The following is a 26,558-nucleotide window of genomic DNA, read 5'->3' as shown; positions in this document are numbered from 1 at the left end:
GATCCAGTGATAGAATCATAAGTATGTAATGAGAGCCAAAGTGGAAACTAAGGGGGAGGGATAGGAAAGGTTGGTACATGTTTTCTTCATAGGAGCCATGGGTGGGAAGCAGTTTGGGGAAAAAAAAAAGATTTTGTTTGGGGTGGGGGCTGGGCGTCTTTCTTTGCCATGTTTCCATGTCAGCACATCAAAAAGGTGATATCTTGAGGCTTGCAGGTGAGAATGTCACTGCTAAGTGACCCAATCAGGAGATCTTTCCATGTACTCAGAAGGAGGGAAGGAGTTTCCTTCTCTAGAGAGGCTGACTCTGAAGGGTGGGATTAGAGGAAAGGTGAGAACTCAGACTTAAGCAGGGAGTGGAAGTCCTCTCAAAAGACAAGAGTTCTCACCTTTTTGAGGGTGGAGTTAAGAGAATGGCTAAGCAGGGGAGGAGATTTAAAAAGGCTCACACAGCTCAGTGCCCATATTTTTGCTGCCAGAGCTGAAGGGAAGGAGCTAGCTCTCTCCAGACCTGAAAAGGAAGGAATCAGAGGCTTGAGATCATCCATACCAGAGTTTCATTAAAAAACCTCCAGGTAGGTCTCCCTTGCTTGCATGAGCCTGAACTACCTTCCTGACTGGGTGACTGAGAGTGCACAGAGTGTCTTCTCCAGGGCACTGAGGGAGTCACTGAAACCTAAACCGACACAAAGTGCAGAGGAGTCATTGCTTAGGGAGGCTGCCTTGCTGCTCAGCAGGAACCTGCAGACCCAGTGCACCACTGACAAGATGAGCCAAAATCACCTGCTGCACAAAGACGTGAGCCTGAGCACCTGTGATCAACAGGGAGAACAAGTGATATTCTTCTGTGAGGAAGACCAGAGACCCCTCTTTGATTCTTGCTTCTCGGGCCCAGAACTCAAGGACCACCAAGTCCTTCCCTTGGAGACAGCAGCTGACAAGAGCAAGAACAAGCTCCTGCAGATATGGAGGATCATACAGAAGAAAAAAGAGAAGTGTCAAACTGCACTGGACACATTGAGAAGAAGAGAGGCACAATTCATAGAGCGTTCCTCCACTTTGAAAGTGGCAGCTGTTTGTGAATATGGGAAACTGCAACAATTCTTAATGGAAGAAAAATCTATATATGAAAAAAGTTTTGTTGAGGCATCCACAAGCAACCTGCTCAAACTAGCAGAGCATGAGATGAAGGTGTTACCAGAAATACAAAAGCTGAAACAAATGATGTTACAAGTGGAGCAGAATTTGGACATGCTGCCCTTGGAAATGATCCAGGCGGCACCAGACACTTTGAAAAAAAAGGAAGAACTACTCCAAAGGCCAGAGTTTCCTTTCCTTCCTTGGCCTATCTGCTCCATTACAGGCATGAGAGAATTTCTCATGAGTTTCCACAGGGATATAACCCTTGATCCTGAATCAGCCCATCCTCATCTCATCCTGTCTGAAGATTTGAAGAGGGTGCACTATGGAAGCACCCGTCAAGACCTGCCTGACAACACAGAGAGATTTCATCCTGCTTTCGGGGTTTTAGGAACCCAGAAATTCATCTCAGGCACCCACTACTGGGAAGTAGAGGTGGAAGACAAGACGGGGTGGGCTTTGGGCGTCTGTAATGATTCAGGAGGGAGATTCAGTTGGGAAGATGTCTTGGCCATCACAGCATTCACATCTGGAAATGGTTTCTTCTTGTACACTTCAGAAAAGACCATTCAGTTGAGCCAGCCTCTGCACAAAGTGGGCATTTTTCTTGATTGTGAAAGGCAAGAAATAGCATTTTATGATGTCACATACAGATCCATTGTTTACAGCAACCCAAACATAGATTTGGAAGGGCATCTTCACCCTTATTTCTCTCCTTGCCTTCTCCAAGACCAGAGCACCCCTGGTTCACTCATCATTTGCCCTAAGAGTCCACAGTAGAGGCCAGTCAGAGTTCCTAATTACTAAGGATGACCCTTTAGCAAAAGTGACTGGGTGGAACACTGCCAGGGATACTCTATTTCTCTGTATTCTTGTTGAATGGACAATAAAGTGTGATTAATTAAACCAAGAAAATACTGTGTTCTTTGTTAAGAATTCTTAATGTAAAAAGATCATTTTTCCCCACTGGTGGCTGCTTTTCCAGAAGCTAATTGGGATGGGGAGGTGGGTAACAGAATAGGAGACAAGGACTGAAGAGAGCAAAAGTGAAGGGGAAAATTCCTAGTAGAAAGGGAGGGAGAACAACACTTGGAAGGCTAAAAGACTGTAGGAATCATTGAACAACCAAAGGAGTAAGGAAGAAAACAAATAAAGAAAGAAAAGGGAGAAAAGTTCTCTTCTTTGAAGGCCTAGGGAGATGGGTATGGAAAGTCTATTGTTTTGAGTCAGAATACTACTTGAGGATCATAGCAGACTCAAAGATCTGGCATGAAATAAGAAAATGTAATAGGTACAGCTATAAAGATGTTTTGAAGGACTGAAATAAATTAGTCCTCAACTGGTAAGGAACTTGAAGCAAGATATTATGCCAAAGGTACTTCCATTGTGTCATTCTGTTTTTCTACCCTTCTCTTGTAGGACATTTGGTGCCCCTTGTCAGAGGTATCCCAGCCTGGAATACAACCTAGAATAGGATAGATGCAGTCTCCAGGTGTCCAGATTAAAGTCTATTTTCATTGAAATAAAATAAATATATATTGATGTATTATATTTTAAGAGGACAAACTCCAGTGGAGAGAGTGGAAGAACTTTAGAAAGTGGGAGTTCTCACCTTTTGAGGAGTCAATAAAAGGAACTTAAAAGGTGAAACAATTAAAAAAAAAAGTAACAGCTGCCTCAGTTCTCAAATCCTTTGTGGCATAACCAAAAGGAAGAAGACAATCTTCTTTCTGAGATGAACATTTAAAAAGATAGCAATCAGAAATAATGTTCTTCTAAAAAGCATATACTAAAAATGCTAAGACATCTTGATCCAGTGATAGAATCATAAGTATGTAATGAGAGCCAAAGTGGAAACTAAGGGGGAGGGATAGGAAAGGTTGGTACATGTTTTCTTCATAGGAGCCATGGGTGGGAAGCAGTTTGGGGAAAAAAAAAAGATTTTGTTTGGGGTGGGGGCTGGGCGTCTTTCTTTGCCATGTTTCCATGTCAGCACATCAAAAAGGTGATATCTTGAGGCTTGCAGGTGAGAATGTCACTGCTAAGTGACCCAATCAGGAGATCTTTCCATGTACTCAGAAGGAGGGAAGGAGTTTCCTTCTCTAGAGAGGCTGACTCTGAAGGGTGGGATTAGAGGAAAGGTGAGAACTCAGACTTAAGCAGGGAGTGGAAGTCCTCTCAAAAGACAAGAGTTCTCACCTTTTTGAGGGTGGAGTTAAGAGAATGGCTAAGCAGGGGAGGAGATTTAAAAAGGCTCACACAGCTCAGTGCCCATATTTTTGCTGCCAGAGCTGAAGGGAAGGAGCTAGCTCTCTCCAGACCTGAAAAGGAAGGAATCAGAGGCTTGAGATCATCCATACCAGAGTTTCATTAAAAAACCTCCAGGTAGGTCTCCCTTGCTTGCATGAGCCTGAACTACCTTCCTGACTGGGTGACTGAGAGTGCACAGAGTGTCTTCTCCAGGGCACTGAGGGAGTCACTGAAACCTAAACCGACACAAAGTGCAGAGGAGTCATTGCTTAGGGAGGCTGCCTTGCTGCTCAGCAGGAACCTGCAGACCCAGTGCACCACTGACAAGATGAGCCAAAATCACCTGCTGCACAAAGACGTGAGCCTGAGCACCTGTGATCAACAGGGAGAACAAGTGATATTCTTCTGTGAGGAAGACCAGAGACCCCTCTTTGATTCTTGCTTCTCGGGCCCAGAACTCAAGGACCACCAAGTCCTTCCCTTGGAGACAGCAGCTGACAAGAGCAAGAACAAGCTCCTGCAGATATGGAGGATCATACAGAAGAAAAAAGAGAAGTGTCAAACTGCACTGGACACATTGAGAAGAAGAGAGGCACAATTCATAGAGCGTTCCTCCACTTTGAAAGTGGCAGCTGTTTGTGAATATGGGAAACTGCAACAATTCTTAATGGAAGAAAAATCTATATATGAAAAAAGTTTTGTTGAGGCATCCACAAGCAACCTGCTCAAACTAGCAGAGCATGAGATGAAGGTGTTACCAGAAATACAAAAGCTGAAACAAATGATGTTACAAGTGGAGCAGAATTTGGACATGCTGCCCTTGGAAATGATCCAGGCGGCACCAGACACTTTGAAAAAAAAGGAAGAACTACTCCAAAGGCCAGAGTTTCCTTTCCTTCCTTGGCCTATCTGCTCCATTACAGGCATGAGAGAATTTCTCATGAGTTTCCACAGGGATATAACCCTTGATCCTGAATCAGCCCATCCTCATCTCATCCTGTCTGAAGATTTGAAGAGGGTGCACTATGGAAGCACCCGTCAAGACCTGCCTGACAACACAGAGAGATTTCATCCTGCTCTCGGGGTTTTAGGAACCCAGAAATTCTTCTCAGGCACACACTACTGGGAAGTAGAGGTGGAAGACAAGACGGGGTGGGCTTTGGGCGTCTGTAATGATTCAGGAGGGAGATTCAGTTGGGAAGATGTCTTGGCCATCACAGCATTCACATCTGGAAATGGTTTCTTCTTGTACACTTCAGAAAAGACCATTCAGTTGAGCCAGCCTCTGCATAAAGTGGGCATTTTTCTTGATTGTGAAAGGCAAGAAATAGCATTTTATGATGTCACATACAGAGCCATTGTTTACAGTAACCCAAACATAGATTTGGAAGGGCCTCTTCGCCCTTATTTCTCTCCTTGCCTTCCCCAAGACCACAGTACCCCTGGTTCACTCATCATTTGCCCTAAGAGTGCACAGTAGAGGCCAGTCAGTTCCTAATTACTAAGGATGACCCTTTAGCAAAAGTGACTGGGTGGTATACTGCCAGGGATACTCTATTTCTCTGTATTCTTGTTGAATGGACAATAAAGTGTGATTATTTAAACCAAGAAAATACTGTGTGCTTTGTTAAGGTTTCTTAAAGTGAAAAGATCATTTTTCCCCACTGGTGGCTGCTTTTCCAGAAGCTAATTGGGATGGGGAGGTGGGTAACAGAATAGGAGACAAGGCCTGAGGAGAGCAAAAGTGAAGGGGAAAATTCCTAGTAGAAAGGGAGGGAGAACAACACTTGGAAGGCTAAAAGACTGTAGGAATCATTGAACAACCAAAGGAGTAAGGAAGAAAACAAATAAAGAAAGAAAAGGGAGAAAAGTTCTCTTCTTTGAAGGCCTAGGGAGATGGGTATGGAAAGTCTATTGTTTTGAGTCAGAATACTACTTGAGGATCATAGCAGACTCAAAGATCTGGCATGAAATAAGAAAATGTAATAGGTACAGCTATAAAGATGTTTTGAAGGACTGAAATAAATTAGTCCTCAACTGGTAAGGAACTTGAAGCAAGATATTATGCCAAAGGTACTTCCATTGTGTCATTCTGTTTTTCTACCCTTCTCTTGTAGGACATTTGGTGCCCCTTGTCAGAGGTATCCCAGCCTGGAATACAACCTAGAATAGGATAGATGCAGTCCCCAGGTGTCCAGATTAAAGTCTATTTTAATCGAAATAAAATAAATATATATTGATGTATTATATTTTAAGAGGACAAACTCCAGTGGAGAGAGTGGAAGAACTTTAGAAAGTGGGAGTTCTCACCTTTTGAGGAGTCAATAAAAGGCACTTAAAGGTGAAACAATTAAAAAAAAAAAAGTAACAGCTGCCTCAGTTCTCAAATCCTTTGTGGCATAACCAAAAGGAAGAAGACAATCTTCTTTCTGAGATGAACATTTAAAAAGATAGCAATCAGAAATAATGTTCTTCTAAAAAGCATATACTAAAAATGCTAAGACATCTTGATCCAGTGATAGAATCATAAGTATGTAATGAGAGCCAAAGTGGAAACTAAGGGGGAGGGATAGCAAAGGTTGGTACATGTTTTCTTCATAGGAGCCATGGGTGGGAAGCAGTTTGGGGAAAAAAAAAAGATTTTGTTTGGGGTGGGGGCTGGGCGTCTTTCTTTGCCATGTTTCCATGTCAGCACATCAAAAAGGTGATATCTTGAGGCTTGCAGGTGAGAATGTCACTGCTAAGTGACCCAATCAGGAGATCTTTCCATGTACTCAGAAGGAGGTTAGGAGTTTCCTTCTCTAGAGAGGCTGACTCTGAAGGGTGGGATTAGAAGAAAGGTGAGAACTCAGCCCTGAAGCAGGGAGTGGAAGTCCTCTCAAAAGACAAGAGTTCTCACCTTTTTGAGGGTGGAGTTAAGAGAATGGCTAAGCAGGGGAGGAGATTTAAAAAGGCTCACACAGCTCAGTGCCCATATCTTTTGCTGCCAGAGCTGAAGGGAAGGAGCTAGCTCTCTCCAGACCTGAAAAGGAAGGAATCAGACGCTTGGGATCATCCATACCAGAGTTTCATTAAAAAACCTCCAGGTAGGTCTCCCTTGCTTGCATGAGCCTGAACTACCTTCCTGACTGGGTGACTGAGAGTGCACAGAGTGTCTTCTCCAGGGCACTGAGGGAGTCACTGAAACCTTAACTCACACAGAGTGCAGAGGAGTCATTGCTTAGGGAGGCTGCCTTGCTGCTCAGAAGGAACCTGCAGACCCAGTGCACAACTGGCAAGATGAGCCAAAACCACCTGCTGCACAAAGACGTGAGCCTGAGCACCTGTGATCAACAGGGAGAACAAGTGATATTCTTCTGTGAGGAAGGCCAGAGACCCCTCTTTGATTCTTGCTTCTCGGGCCCAGAACTCAAGGACCACAAAGTCCTTCCCTTGGAGACAGCAGCTGACAAGAGCAAGAACAAGCTCCTGCAGATATGGAGGATCATACAGAAGAAAAAAGAGAAGTGTCAAACTGCACTGGACACATTGAGAAGAAGAGAGGCACAATTCATAGAGCGTTCCTCCACTTTGAAAGTGGCAGCTGTTTGTGAATATGGGAAACTGCAACAATTCTTAATGGAAGAAAAATCTATATATGAAAAAAGTTTTGTTGAGGCATCCACAAGCAACCTGCTCAAACTAGCAGAGCATGAGATGAAGGTGTTACCAGAAATACAAAAGCTGAAACAAATGATGTTACAAGTGGAGCAGAATTTGGACATGCTGCCCTTGGAAATGATCCAGGCGGCACCAGACACTTTGAAAAAAAAGGAAGAACTACTCCAAAGGCCAGAGTTTCCTTTCCTTCCCTGGCCTATCTGCTCCATTACAGGCATGGGAGAATTTCTCATGAGTTTCCACAGGGATATAACCCTTGATCCTGAATCAGCCCATCCTCATCTCATCCTGTCTGAAGATTTGAAGAGGGTGCACTATGGAAGCACCCGTCAAGACCTGCCTGACAACACAGAGAGATTTCATCCTGTTCTCGGGGTTTTAGGAACCCAGAAATTCATCTCAGGCACCCACTACTGGGAAGTAGAGTTGGAAGACCAGACGGGGTGGGCTTTGGGCGTCTGTAATGATTCAGGAGGGAGATTCAGTTGGGAAGATGTCTTGGCCATCACAGCATTTACATCTGGAAATGGTTTCTTCTTGTACACTTCAGAAAAGACCATTCAGTTGAGCCAGCCTCTGCACAAATTGGGCATTTTTCTTGATTGTGAAAGGCAAGAAATAGCATTTTATGATGTCACATACAGAGCCATTGTTTACAGTAACCCAAACATAGATTTGGAAGGGCCTCTTCGCCCTTATTTCTCTCCTTGCCTTCTCCAAGACCAGAGCACCCCTGGTTCACTCATCATTTGCCCTAAGAGTGCACAGTAGAGGCCAGTCAGAGTTCCTAATTACTAAGGATGACCCTTTAGCAAAAGTGACTGGGTGGAACACTGCCAGGGATACTCTATTTCTCTGTATTTCTGTTGAATGGACAATAAAGTGTGATTATTTAAACCAAGAAAATACTGTGTTCCTTCTTAAGAATTCTTAACGTAAAAAGATCATTTTTCCCCTTTGGTGGCTGCTTTTCCAGAAGCTAATTGGGATGGGGAGGTGGGTAGCAGAATAGGAGACAAGGCCTGAGGAGAGCAAAAGTGAAGGGAAAAATTTCTAGTAGAAAGGGAGGGAGAACAACACTTGGAAGGCTAAAAGACTATATGAATCAATGAACAACCAAAGGAGTAAGGAAGCAAACAAATAAAGAAAGAAAAGGGAGAAAAGTTCTCTTCTTTGCAGGCCTTGGGAGTTGGGTATGGAATGTCTATTGTTTTGAGTCAGAATACTACTAGAGGATCATAGCAGACTCAAAGATCTGGCATGAAATAAGAAAATGTAATAGGTACAGCTATAAAGATGTTTTGAAGGATTGCAATAAATTAGTCCACAACCAAATAGGAACTTGAAGCAAGATATTATGCCAAAGGTACTTCCATTGTGTCATTCTGTTTTTCTACCCTTCTCTTGTAGGACATTTGGTGCCCCTTGTCAGAGGTATCCCAGCCTGGAATACAACCTAGAATAGGATAGATGCAGTCACCAGGTGTCCAGATTAAAGTCTATTTTAATTGAAATAAAATAAATATATATTGATGTATTATATTTTAAGAGGACAAACTCCAGTGGAGAGAGTGGAAGAATTTTAGAAAGTGGGAGTTCTCACCTTTTGAGGAGTCAATAAAAGGAACTTAAAGGTGAAACAATTAAAAAAAAAAGTAACAGCTGCCTCAGTTCACAAATCCTTTGTGGCATAACCAAAAGGAAGAAGACAATCTTCTTTCTGAGATGAACATTTAAAAAGATAGCAATCAGAAATAATGTTCTTCTAAAAAACATATACTAAAAATGCTAAGACTTCTTGATCCAGTGATAGAATCATAAGTATGTAATGAGAGCCAAAGTGGAAACTAAGGGGGAGAGAAAGCAAAGGTTGGTACATGTTTTCTTCATAGGAGCCATGGGTGGGAAGCAGTTTGGGGAAAAAAAAAGTTTTTGTTTGGGGTGGGGGCTGGGCGTCTTTCTTTGCCATGTTTCCATGTCAGTACATCAAAAAGGTGATATCTTGAGGCTTGCAGGTGAGAATGTCACTGCTAAGTGACCCAATCAGGAGATCTTTCCATGTACTCAGAAGGAGGGAAGGAGTTTCCTTCTCTAGAGAGGCTGACTCTGAAAGGTGGGATTAGAAGAAAGGTGAGAACTCAGCCCTGAAGCAGGGAGTGGAAGTCCTCTCAAAAGACAAGAGTTCTCACTTATTTGAGGGTGGAGTTAAGAGAATGGCTAAGCAGGGGAGGAGATTTAAAAAGGCTCACACAGCTCAGTGCCCATATTTTTGCTGCCAGAGCTGAAGGGAAGGAGCTAGCTCTCTCCAGACCTGAAAAGGAAGGAATCAGAGGCTTGAGATCATCCATACCAGAGTTTCATTAAAAAACCTCCAGGTAGGTCTCCCTTGCTTGCATGAGCCTGAACTACCTTCCTGACTGGGTGACTGAGAGTGCACAGAGTGTCTTCTCCAGGGCACTGAGGGAGTCACTGAAACCTAAACCGACACAAAGTGCAGAGGAGTCATTGCTTAGGGAGGCTGCCTTGCTGCTCAGCAGGAACCTGCAGACCCAGTGCACCACTGACAAGATGAGCCAAAATCACCTGCTGCACAAAGACGTGAGCCTGAGCACCTGTGATCAACAGGGAGAACAAGTGATATTCTTCTGTGAGGAAGGCCAGAGACCCCTCTTTGATTCTTGCTTCTCGGGCCCAGAACTCAAGGACCACCAAGTCCTTCCCTTGGAGACAGCAGCTGACAAGAGCAAGAACAAGCTCCTGCAGATATGGAGGATCATACAGAAGAAAAAAGAGAAGTGTCAAACTGCACTGGACACATTGAGAAGAAGAGAGGCACAATTCATAGAGCGTTCCTCCACTTTGAAAGTGGCAGCTGTTTGTGAATATGGGAAACTGCAACAATTCTTAATGGAAGAAAAATCTATATATGAAAAAAGTTTTGTTGAGGCATCCATAAGCAACCTGCTCAAACTAGCAGAGCATGAGATGAAGGTGTTACCAGAAATACAAAAGCTGAAACAAATGATGTTACAAGTGGAGCAGAATTTGGACATGCTGCCCTTGGAAATGATCCAGGCGGCACCAGACACTTTGAAAAAAAAGGAAGAACTACTCCAAAGGCCAGAGTTTCCTTTCCTTCCCTGGCCTATCTGCTCCATTACAGGCATGAGAGAATTTCTCATGAGTTTCCACAGGGATATAACCCTTGATCCTGAATCAGCCCATCCTCATCTCATCCTGTCTGAAGATTTGAAGAGGGTGCACTATGGAAGCACCCGTCAAGACCTGCCTGACAACACAGAGAGATTTCATCCTGCTCTCGGGGTTTTAGGAACCCAGAAATTCATCTCAGGAACCCACTACTGGGAAGTAGAGGTGGAAGACAAGACGGGGTGGGCTTTGGGCGTCTGTAATGATTCAGGAGGGAGATTCAGTTGGGAAGATGTCTTGGCCATCACAGCATTCACATCTGGAAATGGTTTCTTCTTGTACACTTCAGAAAAGACCATTCAGTTGAGCCAGCCTCTGCACAAAGTGGGCATTTTTCTTGATTGTGAAAGGCAAGAAATAGCATTTTATGATGTCACATACAGAGCCATTGTTTACAGTAACCCAAACATAGATTTGGAAGGGCCTCTTCGCCCTTATTTCTCTCCTTGCCTTCCCCAAGACCAGAGTACCCCTGGTTCACTCATCATTTGCCCTAAGAGTGCACAGTAGAGGCCAGTCAGTTCCTAATTACTAAGGATGACCCTTTAGCAAAAGTGACTGGGTGGTATACTGCCAGGGATACTCTATTTCTCTGTATTCTTGTTGAATGGACAATAAAGTGTGATTATTTAAACCAAGAAAATACTGTGTGCTTTGTTAAGGTTTCTTAAAGTGAAAAGATCATTTTTCCCCACTGGTGGCTGCTTTTCCAGAAGCTAATTGGGATGGGGAGGTGGGTAACAGAATAGGAGACAAGGCCTGAGGAGAGCAAAAGTGAAGGGGAAAATTCCTAGTAGAAAGGGAGGGAGAACAACACTTGGAAGGCTAAAAGACTGTAGGAATCATTGAACAACCAAAGGAGTAAGGAAGCAAACAAATAAAGAAAGAAAAGGGAGAAAAGTTCTCTTCTTTGAAGGCCTAGGGAGATGGGTATGGAATGTCTATTGTTTTGAGTCAGAATACTACTTGAGGATCATAGCAGACTCAAAGATCTGGCATGAAATAAGAAAATGTAATAGGTACAGCTATAAAGATGTTTTGAAGGACTGAAATAAATTAGTCCTCAACTGGTAAGGAACTTGAAGCAAGATATTATGCCAAAGGTACTTCCATTGTGTCATTCTGTTTTTCTACCCTTCTCTTGTAGGACATTTGGTGCCCCTTGTCAGAGGTATCCCAGCCTGGAATACAACCTAGAATAGGATAGATGCAGTCCCCAGGTGTCCAGATTAAAGTCTATTTTAATTGAAATAAAATAAATATATATTGATGTATTATATTTTAAGAGGACAAACTCCAGTGGAGAGAGTGGAAGAACTTTAGAAAGTGGGAGTTCTCACCTTTTGAGGAGTCAATAAAAGGCACTTAAAAGGTGAAACAATTAAAAAAAAAAAGTAACAGCTGCCTCAGTTCTCAAATCCTTTGTGGCATAACCAAAAGGAAGAAGACAATCTTCTTTCTGAGATGAACATTTAAAAAGATAGCAATCAGAAATAATGTTCTTCTAAAAAGCATATACTGAGGCGGAGCCAAGATGGCGGAGAGGAAACACACGACTCAGTGAACGTCCTCACTCCCTCACAACCAATTAGATAAATTAAGTCTCAAAATTAGCTCAGGACTGATAGATACCACAAGGACTGGAAGCACGACTTACCAGCTGAAGAGAATCTGGAGTTTCAACAGGAAAGGTCAGTTCTCAGGGGAGGAATAAGAGACCAGCACAGACGGTGGGGTAGGGGCACACTGCGCCCATTGCGCTGGGAGGGGCTCTGGGATCAGAGAAGCCACTGAGGTAAAGGAATCTGGCACAGGCTGTTAGCTCTTCTCTGCTAATTATTTAGCAGTTCAGAAGAGAAAGCCAAAATATTTTAAAACTCAGATTGGATTTTCCCCTGACCCTGGGGGTGACTCAGGCACCAGGGGGTGTGGCCTCAGCTACCTCCTGAGAATAGTTAAGAGACTGACAAGTGGGTGGATCCGGCCCAAGGCAACACACACTGCCTAGCTTAGCTGGAGGGAGTGGAACTCAGCTCCAGGAAGTCCCAGAGAAGCGGAACCTTTGAACTAGGGACCGCGGTTTCTGGCAGACACTTCCAGTTTGAGCGCAGGGGCTTCTCACGTCACCTGCTGCAGACACCCACTCCCCACCCGGACACATAGCCTGGGCTTCCTGCAGTCTTCACTATTCTACGCCCTCGAAGCACAGCAGTGCTAATCACCTCTGAGGCACTCCCAGGGAGAGGGTGGGGAACTCTCTCCCAGAGCTCTCTCTTAGCTCGGGCTCAGGAGCCGCTGCATCCATCCCATCTGGGAGGAAGCTGGTAAAGAAGTAAATAATTTCCTACCCCAGAGACAGACCCCAAAAGATTTTTTTTTAAGTATGAGCAAAAAAGCTAGAAAAACCATAGATTCCTTCTATACAGAGAAAGAACGGGTGTCCAACCCCGAGGAAGTTGACAGCAGAGAATCAGATAACAACCTAAAGGGGAACGATTCCTGCCCCCCATCACATAACTCTCTCCTAGAAGAAGCTCTTAAGAAATTGAGGGAGATCGAAGAAAAATGGGGAAAGGAAAGAGAAGTTATGATAGAAAATAACAATGTCCTGAAATTGGAGTTGGAAAAAATAAAGAATTCACAGGAGATGCAGGGAAACAAAATTAGTGAATTAGAAAAGGTTAAAAAAACACAGGAAAGTAGGATATCTGAATTGGAAAAGATAAAAAAGTCTCAAGAAAATAGAATTTCTGAATTGGAAAAAGAAAATAATTCTCAAAAAAAAAAAATTAGGGAAATGGAAAAAAACTCAATAGAGCAAAATAATTCATTTAAAAACGAAATTGGGCATTTACAAAAAGAACTAAAAACTGTGAAAGAAGAAAATAACTCCTTAAAAGTCAGGATGGAACAAATAGAAATGAATGATTCACAGAGAACCCAAGAATCAGTCAAACAAAACAAAAAAAATGAGAAGCTGGAGAACAACGTCAAATACTTACTGGGAAAATCTATAGACCTGGAAAATAGATCTAGGAGAGATAATCTGCGGATCATTGGACTTCCCGAAAACTATGACCAGAAAAAGAGCCTAGATTCTATTTTACAGGAAATTATCAAAGAGAACTGTCCAGAGATAATAGAAACAGAAGGGAAAGTAGATGTGGAAAGAATTCATCGAACTCCTTCTGAAATAGACCCTAAAAAAAGAACACCACGGAATATTGTGGCTAAGCTGCAGAATTACCACACAAAGGAGAAAATCCTGCAAGCAGCTAGAAAAAAACAATTTAAATACCAAGGTGCCACAATAAGGGTCACCCAAGATCTGGCTGCCTCCACATTAAAAGATAGAAGGGCCTGGAACCTGATATTCCGAAAGGCAAAAGATCAAGGACTGCAACCAAGAATGAACTACCCAGCTAAGTTTAGCATCTTTTTCCATGGAAGAAGATGGTCATTCAATGAAACAGAGGAATTCTATATGTTTCTAAGAAAAAAACCAGACTTAAACAAAAAATTTGATCTACATCCACAAGACTGAAGAGAAACAGAAAAAGGTACACAGAACCCTTGAGAACTGTAACTTTGTTGTGGGTATATAAAAAATACTCAAGGATAATTTGATTTTACTGATATAAAAGAAAAAAAGGGGGGTGTGGTAAAGGGAAGGAGGTCGGTTCAGAAAAAGGGGAAGGAGTGATAAAAAGAGGGAAACTACATCCCAGGAAGAGACATAGAAAATACACCATATCTGAGGGAACTTAGTGAGGGGGAGAATCATTGTGTGAATCTTACTCTCATCAGAAGAGGCTCAAAGAGTAAATAATTAACATATTTGTTTTTCAGAGAATTTTCTCTCACCTCATTAAAAGGGGGGAGAGGAAAAGGGGAAAGGAAAAGGAGAATAAGTGAAGGGTCTTGGAGGGAGGGGGGAGGGATCCTAAAAAAAAAAAAAAAAAAAAAAGAGGGAGGGTTGCGCGTCACAAGGGGGGTCTGTAAATTAAATATCGGGGAGGGGGATCAGGGGGGTCAAGGGAAAAAAGTATAATCTGGGGATAATACGATGGCAGGAAATACAGAATTAGTAATTTTAACTGTAAATGTAAATGGGATGAACGATCCCATCAAACGGAGACGGATAGCAGATTGGATCAAAAAGCAGAACCCTACAATATGTTGTCTACAGGAAACACACTTAAAGCAGGGAGATACATACAGAGTAAAGGTAAAAGGTTGGAACAGAGCTTATTATGCTTCAGGTAAAGCCAAAAAAGCAGGGGTAGCTATCCTTATCTCAGATCAAGCAAAAGCAGAAGTAGATCTCGTTAAAAAAGATAAGGAAGGAAACTATATCCTGCTGAAAGGTAGCATAAATAATGAAGCCATATCAATACTAAACATATATGCACCAAGTGGTATAGCATCTAACTTTCTAAAGGAAAAGTTAAGAGAACTGCAAGAAGAAATAGACAGTAAAACTATAATAGTGGGAGATCTCAACCTTGCACTCTCAGATTTAGACAAATCAAACCACAAAACAAACAAGAAAGAAATTAAAAAAGTAAATAGAACATTAGAAAAACTAGGTATGATAGACCTTTGGAGAAAACTGAATGGCAATAGGAAGGAATATACTTTCTTCTCAGCAGTTCATGGATCCTATACAAAAATTGACCATATATTAGGACATAAAGATCTCAAAATTAAATGTAGGAAGGCAGAAATAATAAATGCCTTCTGCTCAGATCACAATGCAATAAAAGCTACATTCAGTAAAAAGTTAGGGGTAAATAGACCAAAAAGTAATTGGAAACTGAATAATCTCATCTTAAAGAATGACTGGGTGAAAGAACAAATTATAGAAACAATTAACAATTTCACCCAAGATAATGATAATGATGAGACATCATATCAAAATCTTTGGGATGCAGCTAAAGCAGTAATAAGGGGAAATTTTATATCTTTAGAGGCTTATTTGAAGAAAATTGAGAAAGAGAAGATTAACGAATTGGGCTTACAACTTAAAAGGCTAGAAAAAGACCAAATTATAAACCCCCAACCAAAAATTAAACTCGAAATACAAAAATTAAAAGGAGAAATCAATAAAATTGAAAGTAAAAAAACTATTGAATTAATAAATAAAACCAAGAGTTGGTTTTATGAAAAAGCCAATAAAATAGATAAACCTTTGGTAAATTTGATCAAAAAAAAGAAAGAGGAAAATCAAATTGATAGTCTTACAAATGAAAAGGGGGATCTTTCCACCAATGAAGAGGAAATTAGAGAAATAATAAGGAGTTACTTTGCCCAACTTTATGCCAATAAATTTGATAACTTAAGTGAAATGGATGACTTTCTCCAAAAATATAGGCTCCCTAGATTAACAGAGGAGGAGATAAATTGCTTAAATAGTCCCATTTCAGAAAAAGAAATAGAACAAGCTATTAATCAACTCCCCAGGAAAAAATCCCCAGGGCCAGATGGATTCACATGTGAATTCTACCAAACATTTAAAGAACAATTAGCCCCAATGTTATATAAATTATTTGAAAAAATAGGGGATGAAGGAGTCCTACCAAACTCCTTTTATGACACAGACATGGTACTGATACCTAAACCTGGTAGATCGAAAACTGAGAAAGAAAATTATAGACCAATCTCCTTAATGAATATTGATGCTAAAATCTTAAATAAGATATTAGCAAAAAGACTTCAGAAAATCATCTCCAAGATAATACACTATGATCAAGTAGGATTTATTCCAGGAATGCAGGGCTGGTTTAATATTAGGAAAACTATTAATATAATTGACCATATTAATAATCAAATTAATAAGAACCATATGATCATCTCAATAGATGCAGAAAAAGCATTTGACAAAATCCAACATCCATTCCTACTAAAAACTCTTGAGAGTATAGGAATAAATGGATTATTCCTTAGAATAATCAGGAGTATATATTTAAGACCGTCAGTAAGCATAATATGCAATAGAAATAAACTGCAACCTTTCCCAGTAAGATCAGGAGTGAAACAAGGTTGCCCACTATCACCATTACTATTCAATATAGTACTAGAAACGCTAGCCTCGGCAATAAGAGCCGAGAAAGAGATTCAAGGAATTAGAGTAGGAAATGAGGAAATCAAACTATCACTTTTTGCAGATGACATGATGGTATACTTAGAGAACCCCAAAGACTCTGCTAAAAAGCTACTAGAAATAATTCAAAATTTCAGCAAAGTGGCAGGATACAAAATAAATCCACATAAATCCTCGGCATTTTTATATATCACTAACAAAATGCAACAGCAAGAGATACAAAGAGAAATTCCATTCCAAACAAATGTTGAGAGTATAAAATATTTGGGAATCCATCTACCAAAGAAAAGTCAGGAATTATATGAGAAAAATTACAAAACACTTGCCACAAAAATAAAGTCAGATTTAAATAATTGGAAAGACATTCAGTGCTCTTGGATAGGCCGAGCGAATATAATAAAGATGACAATACTCCCCAAACTAATCTATTTATTTAGTGCTATACCAATCAGACTCCCAAGAAACTATTTTAATGACCTAGAAAAAATAACAACAAAATTCATATGGAAGAATAAAAGGTCAAGAATTGCAAGGGAACTAATGAAAAAAAACTCAGAGGAAGGTGGTCTAAGTGTACCTGATCTAAAGCTATATTATATAGCAGCAGTCACCAAAACCATTTGGTATTGGCTACGAAATAGACCGGTAGATCAGTGGAACAGATTAGATACAAAGGACAAAAAAGGATACATCTATAGCAATCTAATCTTTGACAAACCCAAAGATTCCAACATTAGGGATAAAAATTCATTATTCGGAAAAAACTGTTGGGAAAACTGGAAATTAGTATGGCAGAAATTAGATATGGATCCACACTTAACACCATATACCAAGATAAGATCAAAATGGGTCCATGATTTAGGCATAAAGAGGGAGATAATAAATAGATTAGAGGAACAGAGGATAATCTACCTCTCAGACTTGTGGAGGAGGAAGGAATTTATGACCAGAGGAGAACTAGAGATCATTATTGATCACAAAATAGAAGATTTTGATTACATCAAACTAAAAAGTTTCTGTACAAATAATACTAATGCAAACAAGATTAGAAGGGAAGTAACAAATTGGGAAAATATTTTTAAAAACAAAGGTTCTGACAAAGGTCTCATTTCCAAAATATATAGAGAACTGACCCAAATTTATAAGAAACCGAACCATTCTCCAATTGATAAATGGTCAAAGGATATGAACAGACAATTCTCAGAGGAAGAAATTGAAACTATATCCACTCACATGAAAGAGTGTTCCAAATCACTACTGATCAGAGAAATGCAAATTAAGACCACTCTGAGATACCACTACACACCTGTCAGATTGGCTAAGATGACAGGAACAAATAATGACAAATGTTGGAGGGGATGTGGGAAAACTGGGACACTAATACATTGCTGGTGGAGTTGTGAAAGAATCCAGCCATTCTGGAGAGCAATCTGGAATTATGCCCAAAAAGTTATCAAACTGTGCATACCCTTTGACCCAGCAGCGCTACTACTGGGATTATATCCCAAAGAAATACTAAAGAGCGGAAAGAGACATATATGTGCCAAAATGTTTGTGGCAGCTCTTTTTGTTGTAGCTAGAAACTGGAGGATGAATGGATGTCCATCAGTTGGAGAATGGTTGGGTAAATTGTGGTATATGAAGGTTATGGAATATTATTGCTCGGTAAGAAATGACCAACAGGAGGAATATAGAGAGGCCTGGAGAGACTTAAATCAACTGATGCTGAGTGAAATGAGCAGAACCAGAAGATCACTGTACACTTCAACAACAATGCTGTATGAGGATGTATTCTGATGGAAGTGGAAATCTTCAACATAAAGAAGATCCAACTCACTTCCAGTTGATCAATGATGGACAGAGGTAGCTGCACCCAGAGAAGAAACACTGGGAGGGGAATGAAAATTGTTAGCACTAATATCTGTCTGCCCAGGTTGCATGTACCTTCGGATTCTAATGTTTATTGTGCAACAAGAAAGTGATATTCGCACACATGTATTGTACCTAGACTATATTGTAACACATGTAAAATGTATGGTATTGCCTGTCGTCGGGGGGAGGGAATAAAGGGAGGGGGGGTAAATTGGAAAAATGAATACAAGGGATAATATTATAAAATATATATATATATATATATAATAAAAAAAAAAAAAAAAAAATAAAAAGCATATACTAAAAATGCTAAGACATCTTGATCCAGTGATAGAATCATAAGTATGTAATGAGAGCCAAAGTGGAAACTAAGGGGGAGGGATAGCAAAGGTTGGTACATGTTTTCTTCATAGGAGCCATGGGTGGGAAGCAGTTTGGGGAAAAAAAAAAGATTTTGTTTGGGGTGGGGGCTGGGCGTCTTTCTTTGCCATGTTTCCATGTCAGCACATCAAAAAGGTGATATCTTGAGGCTTGCAGGTGAGAATGTCACTGCTAAGTGACCCAATCAGGAGATCTTTCCATGTACTCAGAAGGAGGTTAGGAGTTTCCTTCTCTAGAGAGGCTGACTCTGAAGGGTGGGATTAGAAGAAAGGTGAGAACTCAGCCCTGAAGCAGGGAGTGGAAGTCCTCTCAAAAGACAAGAGTTCTCACCTTTTTGAGGGTGGAGTTAAGAGAATGGCTAAGCAGGGGAGGAGATTTAAAAAGGCTCACACAGCTCAGTGCCCATATCTTTTGCTGCCAGAGCTGAAGGGAAGGAGCTAGCTCTCTCCAGACCTGAAAAGGAAGGAATCAGACGCTTGGGATCATCCATACCAGAGTTTCATTTAAAAAACCTCCAGGTAGGTCTCCCTTGCTTGCATGAGCCTGAACTACCTTCCTGACTGGGTGACTGAGAGTGCACAGAGTGTCTTCTCCAGGGCACTGAGGGAGTCACTGAAACCTTAACCCACACAGAGTGCAGAGGAGTCATTGCTTAGGGAGGCTGCCTTGCTGCTCAGAAGGAACCTGCAGACCCAGTGCACCACTGGCAAGATGAGCCAAAATCACCTGCTGCACAAAGACTTGAACCTGAGCACCTGTGATCAACAGGGAGAACAAGTGATATTCTTCTGTGAGGAAGGCCAGAGACCCCTCTTTGATTCTTGCTTCTCGGGCCCAGAACTCAAGGACCACCAAGTCATTCCCTTGGAGACAGCAGCTGACAAGAGCAAGAACAAGCTCCTGCAGATATGGAGGATCATACAGAAGAAAAAAGAGAAGTGTCAAACTGCACTGGACACATTGAGAAGAAGAAAGGCACAATTTACTGAGAGTTCCTGCACTTTGAAAGTGTTAACTAGTTCTCAATATAGGCAACTGCAACTATTCTTAATGGAAGAAAAATTTATATACGAAAAAAAGTTTTGGTGAGGCATCCACAAGCAACCTGCTCAAACTAGCAGAGCATGAGATGAAGGTGTTACCAGAAACACAAAATCTGAAACAAATGATGTTAGAAGTGGAGCAGAATTTGGACATGCTGCCCTTGGAAATGATCCAGGCTGCACCAGACACTTTGAAAAAAAAGGAAGAACTACTCCAAAGGCCAGAGTTTCCTTTCCTTCCCTGGCCTATCTGCTCCATTACAGGCATGAGAGAATTTCTCATGAGTTTCCACAGGGATATAACTCTTGATCCTGAATCAGCCCATCCTCATCTCATCCTGTCTGAAGATTTGAAGAGGGTGCACTATGGAAGCACCCGTCAAGACCTGCCTGACAACACAGAGAGATTTCATCCTGCTCTCGGGGTTTTAGGAACCCAGAAATTCATCTCAGGCACCCACTACTGGGAAGTAGAGTTGGAAGACAAGACGGGGTGGGCTTTGGGCGTCTGTAATGATTCAGGAGGGAGATTCAGTTGGGAAGATGTCTTGGCCATCACAGCATTCACATCTGGAAATGGTTTCTTCTTGTACACTTCAGAAAAGACCATTCAGTTGAGCCAACCTCTGCACAAAGTGGGCATTTTTCTTGATTGTGAAAGGCAAGAAATAGCATTTTATGATGTCACATACAGAGCCATTGTTTACAGTAACCCAAACATAGATTTGGAAGGGCCTCTTCGCCCTTATTTCTCTCCTTGCCTTCTCCAAGACCAGAGCACCCCTGGTTCACTCATCATTTGCCCTAAGAGTGCACAGTAGAGGCCAGTCAGAGTTCCTAATTACTAAGGATGACCCTTTAGCAAAAGTGACTGGGTGGAACACTGCCAGGGATACTCTATTTCTCTGTATTTCTGTTGAATGGACAATAAAGTGTGATTATTTAAACCAAGAAAATACTGTGTTCCTTCTTAAGAATTCTTAACGTAAAAAGATCATTTTTCCCCTTTGGTGGCTGCTTTTCCAGAAGCTAATTGGGATGGGGAGGTGGGTAGCAGAATAGGAGACAAGGCCTGAGGAGAGCAAAAGTGAAGGGAAAAATTTCTAGTAGAAAGGGAGGGAGAACAACACTTGGAAGGCTAAAAGACTATATGAATCAATGAACAACCAAAGGAGTAAGGAAGCAAACAAATAAAGAAAGAAAAGGGACAAAAGTTCTCTTCTTTGCAGGCCTTGGGAGTTGGGTATGGAATGTCTATTGTTTTGAGTCAGAATACTACTAGAGGATCATAGCAGACTCAAAGATCTGGCATGAAATAAGAAAATGTAATAGGTACAGCTATAAAGATGTTTTGAAGGATTGCAATAAATTAGTCCACAACCAAATAGGAACTTGAAGCAAGATATTATGCCAAAGGTACTTCCATTGTGTCATTCTGTTTTTCTACCCTTCTCTTGTAGGACATTTGGTGCCCCTTGTCAGAGGTATCCCAGCCTGGAATACAACCTAGAATAGGATAGATGCAGTCTCCAGGTGTCCAGATTAAAGTCTATTTTCATTGAAATAAAATAAATATATATTGATGTATTATATTTTAAGAGGACAAACTCCAGTGGAGAGAGTGGAAGAATTTTAGAAAGTGGGAGTTCTCACCTTTTGAGGAGTCAATAAAAGGAAATTAAAGGTGAAACAATTAAAAAAAAAAGTAACAGCTGCCTCAGTTCACAAATCCTTTGTGGCATAACCAAAAGGAAGAAGACAATCTTCTTTCTGAGATGAACATTTAAAAAGATAGCAATCAGAAATAATGTTCTTCTAAAAAGCATATACTAAAAATGCTAAGACATCTTGATCCAGTGATAGAATCATAAGTATGTAATGAGAGCCAAAGTGGAAACTAAGGGGGAGGGATAGCAAAGGTTGGTACATGTTTTCTTCATAGGAGCCATGGGTAGGAAGCAGTTTGGGGAAAAAAAAAAAGATTTTGTTTGGAGTGGGGGCTGGGCGTCTTTCTTTGCCATGTTTCCATGTCAGTACATCAAAAAGGTGATATCTTGAGGCTTGCAGGTGAGAATGTCACTGCTAAGTGACTCAATCAGGAGATCTTTCCATGTACTCAGAAGGAGGGAAGGAGTTTCCTTCTCTAGAGAGGCTGACTCTGAAAGGTGGGATTAGAAGAAAGGTGAGAACTCAGCCCTGAAGCAGGGAGTGGAAGTCCTCTCAAAAGACAAGAGTTCTCACTTATTTGAGGGTGGAGTTAAGAGAATGGCTAAGCAGGGGAGGAGATTTAAAAAGGCTCACACAGCTCAGTGCCCATATCTTTTGCTGCCAGAGCTGAAGGGAAGGAGCTAGCTCTCTCCAGACCTGAAAAGGAAGGAATCAGACGCTTGGGATCATCCATACCAGAGTTTCATTAAAAAACCTCCAGGTAGGTCTCCCTTGCTTGCATGAGCCTGAACTACCTTCCTGACTGAGAGTGCACAGAGTGTCTTCTCCCGGGCACTGAGGGAGTCACTGAAACCTTAACCCACACAGAGTGCAGAGGAGTCATTGCTTAGGGAGGCTGCCTTGCTGCTCAGAAGGAACCTGCAGACCCAGTGCACCACTGGCAAGATGAGCCAAAATCACCTGCTGCACAAAGACTTGAACCTGAGCACCTGTGATCAACAGGGAGAACAAGTGATATTCTTCTGTGAGGAAGGCCAGAGACCCCTCTTTGATTCTTGCTTCTCGGGCCCAGAACTCAAGGACCACCAAGTCATTCCCTTGGAGACAGCAGCTGACAAGAGCAAGAACAAGCTCCTGCAGATATGGAGGATCATACAGAAGAAAAAAGAGAAGTGTCAAACTGCACTGGACACATTGAGAAGAAGAAAGGCACAATTTACTGAGAGTTCCTGCACTTTGAAAGTGTTAACTAGTTCTCAATATAGGCAACTGCAACTATTCTTAATGGAAGAAAAATTTATATACGAAAAAAGTTTTGGTGAGGCATCCACAAGCAACCTGCTCAAACTAGCAGAGCATGAGATGAAGGTGTTACCAGAAACACAAAATCTGAAACAAATGATGTTAGAAGTGGAGCAGAATTTGGACATGCTGCCCTTGGAAATGATCCAGGCTGCACCAGACACTTTGAAAAAAAAGGAAGAACTACTCCAAAGGCCAGAGTTTCCTTTCCTTCCCTGGCCTATCTGCTCCATTACAGGCATGAGAGAATTTCTCATGAGTTTCCACAGGGATATAACTCTTGATCCTGAATCAGCCCATCCTCATCTCATCCTGTCTGAAGATTTGAAGAGGGTGCACTATGGAAGCACCCGTCAAGACCTGCCTGACAACACAGAGAGATTTCATCCTGCTCTCGGGGTTTTAGGAACCCAGAAATTCATCTCAGGCACCCACTACTGGGAAGTAGAGGTGGAAGACAAGACGGGGTGGGCTTTGGGCGTCTGTAATGATTCAGGAGGGAGATTCAGTTGGGAAGATGTCTTGGCCATCACAGCATTCACATCTGGAAATGGTTTCTTCTTGTACACTTCAGAAAAGACCATTCAGTTGAGCCAACCTCTGCACAAAGTGGGCATTTTTCTTGATTGTGAAAGGCAAGAAATAGCATTTTATGATGTCACATACAGAGCCATTGTTTACAGTAACCCAAACATAGATTTGGAAGGCCCTCTTCGCCCTTATTTCTCTCCTTGCCTTCCCCAAGACCAGAGCACCCCTGGTTCACTCATCATTTGCCCTAAGAGTGCACAGTAGAGGCCAGTCAGAGTTCCTAATTACTAAGGATGACCCTTTAGCAAAAGTGACTGGGTGGAACACTGCCAGGGATACTCTATTTCTCTGTATTTCTGTTGAATGGACAATAAAGTGTGATTATTTAAACCAAGAAAATACTGTGTTCCTTCTTAAGAATTCTTAACGTAAAAAGATCATTTTTCCCCTTTGGTGGCTGCTTTTCCAGAAGCTAATTGGGATGGGGAGGTGGGTAGCAGAATAGGAGACAAGGCCTGAGGAGAGCAAAAGTGAAGGGAAAAATTTCTAGTAGAAAGGGAGGGAGAACAACACTTGGAAGGCTAAAAGACTATATGAATCAATGAACAACCAAAGGAGTAAGGAAGCAAACAAATAAAGAAAGAAAAGGGACAAAAGTTCTCTTCTTTGCAGGCCTTGGGAGTTGGGTATGGAATGTCTATTGTTTTGAGTCAGAATACTACTAGAGGATCATAGCAGACTCAAAGATCTGGCATGAAATAAGAAAATGTAATAGGTAAAGCTATAAAGATGTTTTGAAGGATTGCAATAAATTAGTCCACAACCAAATAGGAACTTGAAGCAAGATATTATGCCAAAGGTACTTCCATTGTGTCATTCTGTTTTTCTACCCTTCTCTTGTAGGACATTTGGTGCCCCTTGTCAGAGGTATCCCAGCCTGGAATACAACCTAGAATAGGATAGATGCAGTCACCAGGTGTCCAGATTAAAGTCTATTTTAATTGAAATAAAATAAATATATATTGATGTATTATATTTTAAGAGGACAAACTCCAGTGGAGAGAGTGGAAGAATTTTAGAAAGTGGGAGTTCTCACCTTTTGAGGAGTCAATAAAAGGAACTTAAAGGTGAAACAATTAAAAAAAAAAAGTAACAGCTGCCTCAGTTCACAAATCCTTTGTGGCATAACCAAAAGGAAGAAGACAATCTTCTTTCTGAGATGAACATTTAAAAAGATAGCAATCAGAAATAATGTTCTTCTAAAAAACATATACTAAAAATGCTAAGACTTCTTGATCCAGTGATAGAATCATAAGTATGTAATGAGAGCCAAAGTGGAAACTAAGGGGGAGAGAAAGCAAAGGTTGGTACATGTTTTCTTCATAGGAGCCATGGGTGGGAAGCAGTTTGGGGAAAAAAAAAGTTTTTGTTTGGGGTGGGGGCTGGGCGTCTTTCTTTGCCATGTTTCCATGTCAGTACATCAAAAAGGTGATATCTTGAGGCTTGCAGGTGAGAATGTCACTGCTAAGTGACCCAATCAGGAGATCTTTCCATGTACTCAGAAGGAGGGAAGGAGTTTCCTTCTCTAGAGAGGCTGACTCTGAAAGGTGGGATTAGAAGAAAGGTGAGAACTCAGCCCTGAAGCAGGGAGTGGAAGTCCTCTCAAAAGACAAGAGTTCTCACTTATTTGAGGGTGGAGTTAAGAGAATGGCTAAGCAGGGGAGGAGATTTAAAAAGGCTCACACAGCTCAGTGCCCATATCTTTTGCTGCCAGAGCTGAAGGGAAGGAGCTAGCTCTCTCCAGACCTGAAAAGGAAGGAATCAGAGGCTTGGCATCATCTATAGACAGAGTTTCATTAAAAAACCTCCAGGTAGGTCTCCCTTGCTTGCATGAGCCTGAACTACCTTCCTGACTGGGTGACTGAGAGTGCACAGAGTGTCTTCTCCAGGGCACTGAGGGAGTCACTGAAACCTTAACTCACACAGAGTGCAGAGGAGTCATTGCTTAGGGAGGCTGCCTTGCTGCTCAGAAGGAACCTGCAGACCCAGTGCACAACTGGCAAGATGAGCCAAAACCACCTGCTGCACAAAGACGTGAGCCTGAGCACCTGTGATCAACAGGGAGAACAAGTGATATTCTTCTGTGAGGAAGGCCAGAGACCCCTCTTTGATTCTTGCTTCTCGGGCCCAGAACTCAAGGACCACAAAGTCCTTCCCTTGGAGACAGCAGCTGACAAGAGCAAGAACAAGCTCCTGCAGATATGGAGGATCATACAGAAGAAAAAAGAGAAGTGTCAAACTGCACTGGACACATTGAGAAGAAGAGAGGCACAATTCATAGAGCGTTCCTCCACTTTGAAAGTGGCAGCTGTTTGTGAATATGGGAAACTGCAACAATTCTTAATGGAAGAAAAATCTATATATGAAAAAAGTTTTGTTGAGGCATCCACAAGCAACCTGCTCAAACTAGCAGAGCATGAGATGAAGGTGTTACCAGAAATACAAAAGCTGAAACAAATGATGTTAGAAGTGGAGCAGAATTTGGACATGCTAGCCTTGGAAATGATCCAGGCGGCACCAGACACTTTGAAAAAAAAGGAAGAACTACTCCAAAGGCCAGAGTTTCCTTTCCTTCCCTGGCCTATCTGCTCCATTACAGGCATGGGAGAATTTCTCATGAGTTTCCACAGGGATATAACCCTTGATCCTGAATCAGCCCATCCTCATCTCATCCTGTCTGAAGATTTGAAGAGGGTGCACTATGGAAGCACCCGTCAAGACCTGCCTCACAACACAGAGAGATTTCATCCTGTTCTCGGGGTTTTAGGAACCCAGAAATTCATCTCAGGCACCCACTACTGGGAAGTAGAGTTGGAAGACCAGACGGGGTGGGCTTTGGGCGTCTGTAATGATTCAGGAGGGAGATTCAGTTGGGAAGATGTCTTGGCCATCACAGCATTTACATCTGGAAATGGTTTCTTCTTGTACACTTCAGAAAAGACCATTCAGTTGAGCCAGCCTCTGCACAAATTGGGCATTTTTCTTGATTGTGAAAGGCAAGAAATAGCATTTTATGATGTCACATACAGAGCCATTGTTTACAGTAACCCAAACATAGATTTGGAAGGGCCTCTTCGCCCTTATTTCTCTCCTTGCCTTCTCCAAGACCAGAGCACCCCTGGTTCACTCATCATTTGCCCTAAGAGTGCACAGTAGAGGCCAGTCAGAGTTCCTAATTACTAAGGATGACCCTTTAGCAAAAGTGACTGGGTGGAACACTGCCAGGGATACTCTATTACTCTGTATTTCTGTTGAATGGACAATAAAGTGTGATTATTTAAACCAAAAAAATACTGTGTTCTTTGTTAAGAATTCTTAACGTAAAAAGATCATTTTTC

General features: G+C 41.6%; 5 protein-coding genes across 5 annotated transcripts; all 5 read left to right on the top strand.

Moving 5' to 3' along the window:
- The first annotated feature begins 594 nt into the window (after nt 1–594).
- Nucleotides 595–2,614, top strand: LOC141561997 (putative E3 ubiquitin-protein ligase TRIML1). Its single transcript, XM_074302029.1, has 2 exons — nt 595–1,760; nt 2,560–2,614. Exons 1-2 carry the CDS (start codon nt 595–597, stop codon nt 2,612–2,614), a joined length of 1,221 nt encoding a protein of 406 aa, XP_074158130.1.
- Nucleotides 2,615–3,544: 930 nt separating this feature from the next.
- LOC141561996 (putative E3 ubiquitin-protein ligase TRIML1) lies at nt 3,545–5,562 on the top strand. The gene is made up of 2 exons (XM_074302028.1): nt 3,545–4,710; nt 5,508–5,562. Exons 1-2 carry the CDS (start codon nt 3,545–3,547, stop codon nt 5,560–5,562), a joined length of 1,221 nt encoding a protein of 406 aa, XP_074158129.1.
- Nucleotides 5,563–6,669: 1,107 nt separating this feature from the next.
- On the top strand, nt 6,670–7,821 carry LOC141561995 (putative E3 ubiquitin-protein ligase TRIML1). The gene has a single exon (XM_074302027.1). It carries the CDS (start codon nt 6,670–6,672, stop codon nt 7,819–7,821), a length of 1,152 nt encoding a protein of 383 aa, XP_074158128.1.
- A 1,623-nt stretch (nt 7,822–9,444) lies between these two features.
- Nucleotides 9,445–11,462, top strand: LOC141561994 (putative E3 ubiquitin-protein ligase TRIML1). The gene is made up of 2 exons (XM_074302026.1): nt 9,445–10,610; nt 11,408–11,462. Exons 1-2 carry the CDS (start codon nt 9,445–9,447, stop codon nt 11,460–11,462), a joined length of 1,221 nt encoding a protein of 406 aa, XP_074158127.1.
- A 13,762-nt stretch (nt 11,463–25,224) lies between these two features.
- Nucleotides 25,225–26,376, top strand: LOC141561993 (putative E3 ubiquitin-protein ligase TRIML1). Its single transcript, XM_074302025.1, has one exon. The coding sequence runs from the start codon at nt 25,225–25,227 to the stop codon at nt 26,374–26,376; it is 1,152 nt and encodes a 383-aa protein (XP_074158126.1).
- Nucleotides 26,377–26,558: the final 182 nt, after the last annotated feature.

The sequence above is a fragment of the Sminthopsis crassicaudata genome, chromosome 3, assembly GCF_048593235.1.
Source record: "Sminthopsis crassicaudata isolate SCR6 chromosome 3, ASM4859323v1, whole genome shotgun sequence".
Taxonomy (NCBI): domain Eukaryota; kingdom Metazoa; phylum Chordata; class Mammalia; order Dasyuromorphia; family Dasyuridae; genus Sminthopsis; species Sminthopsis crassicaudata.
This window is presented reverse-complemented; position numbering and strand designations above follow the sequence as displayed.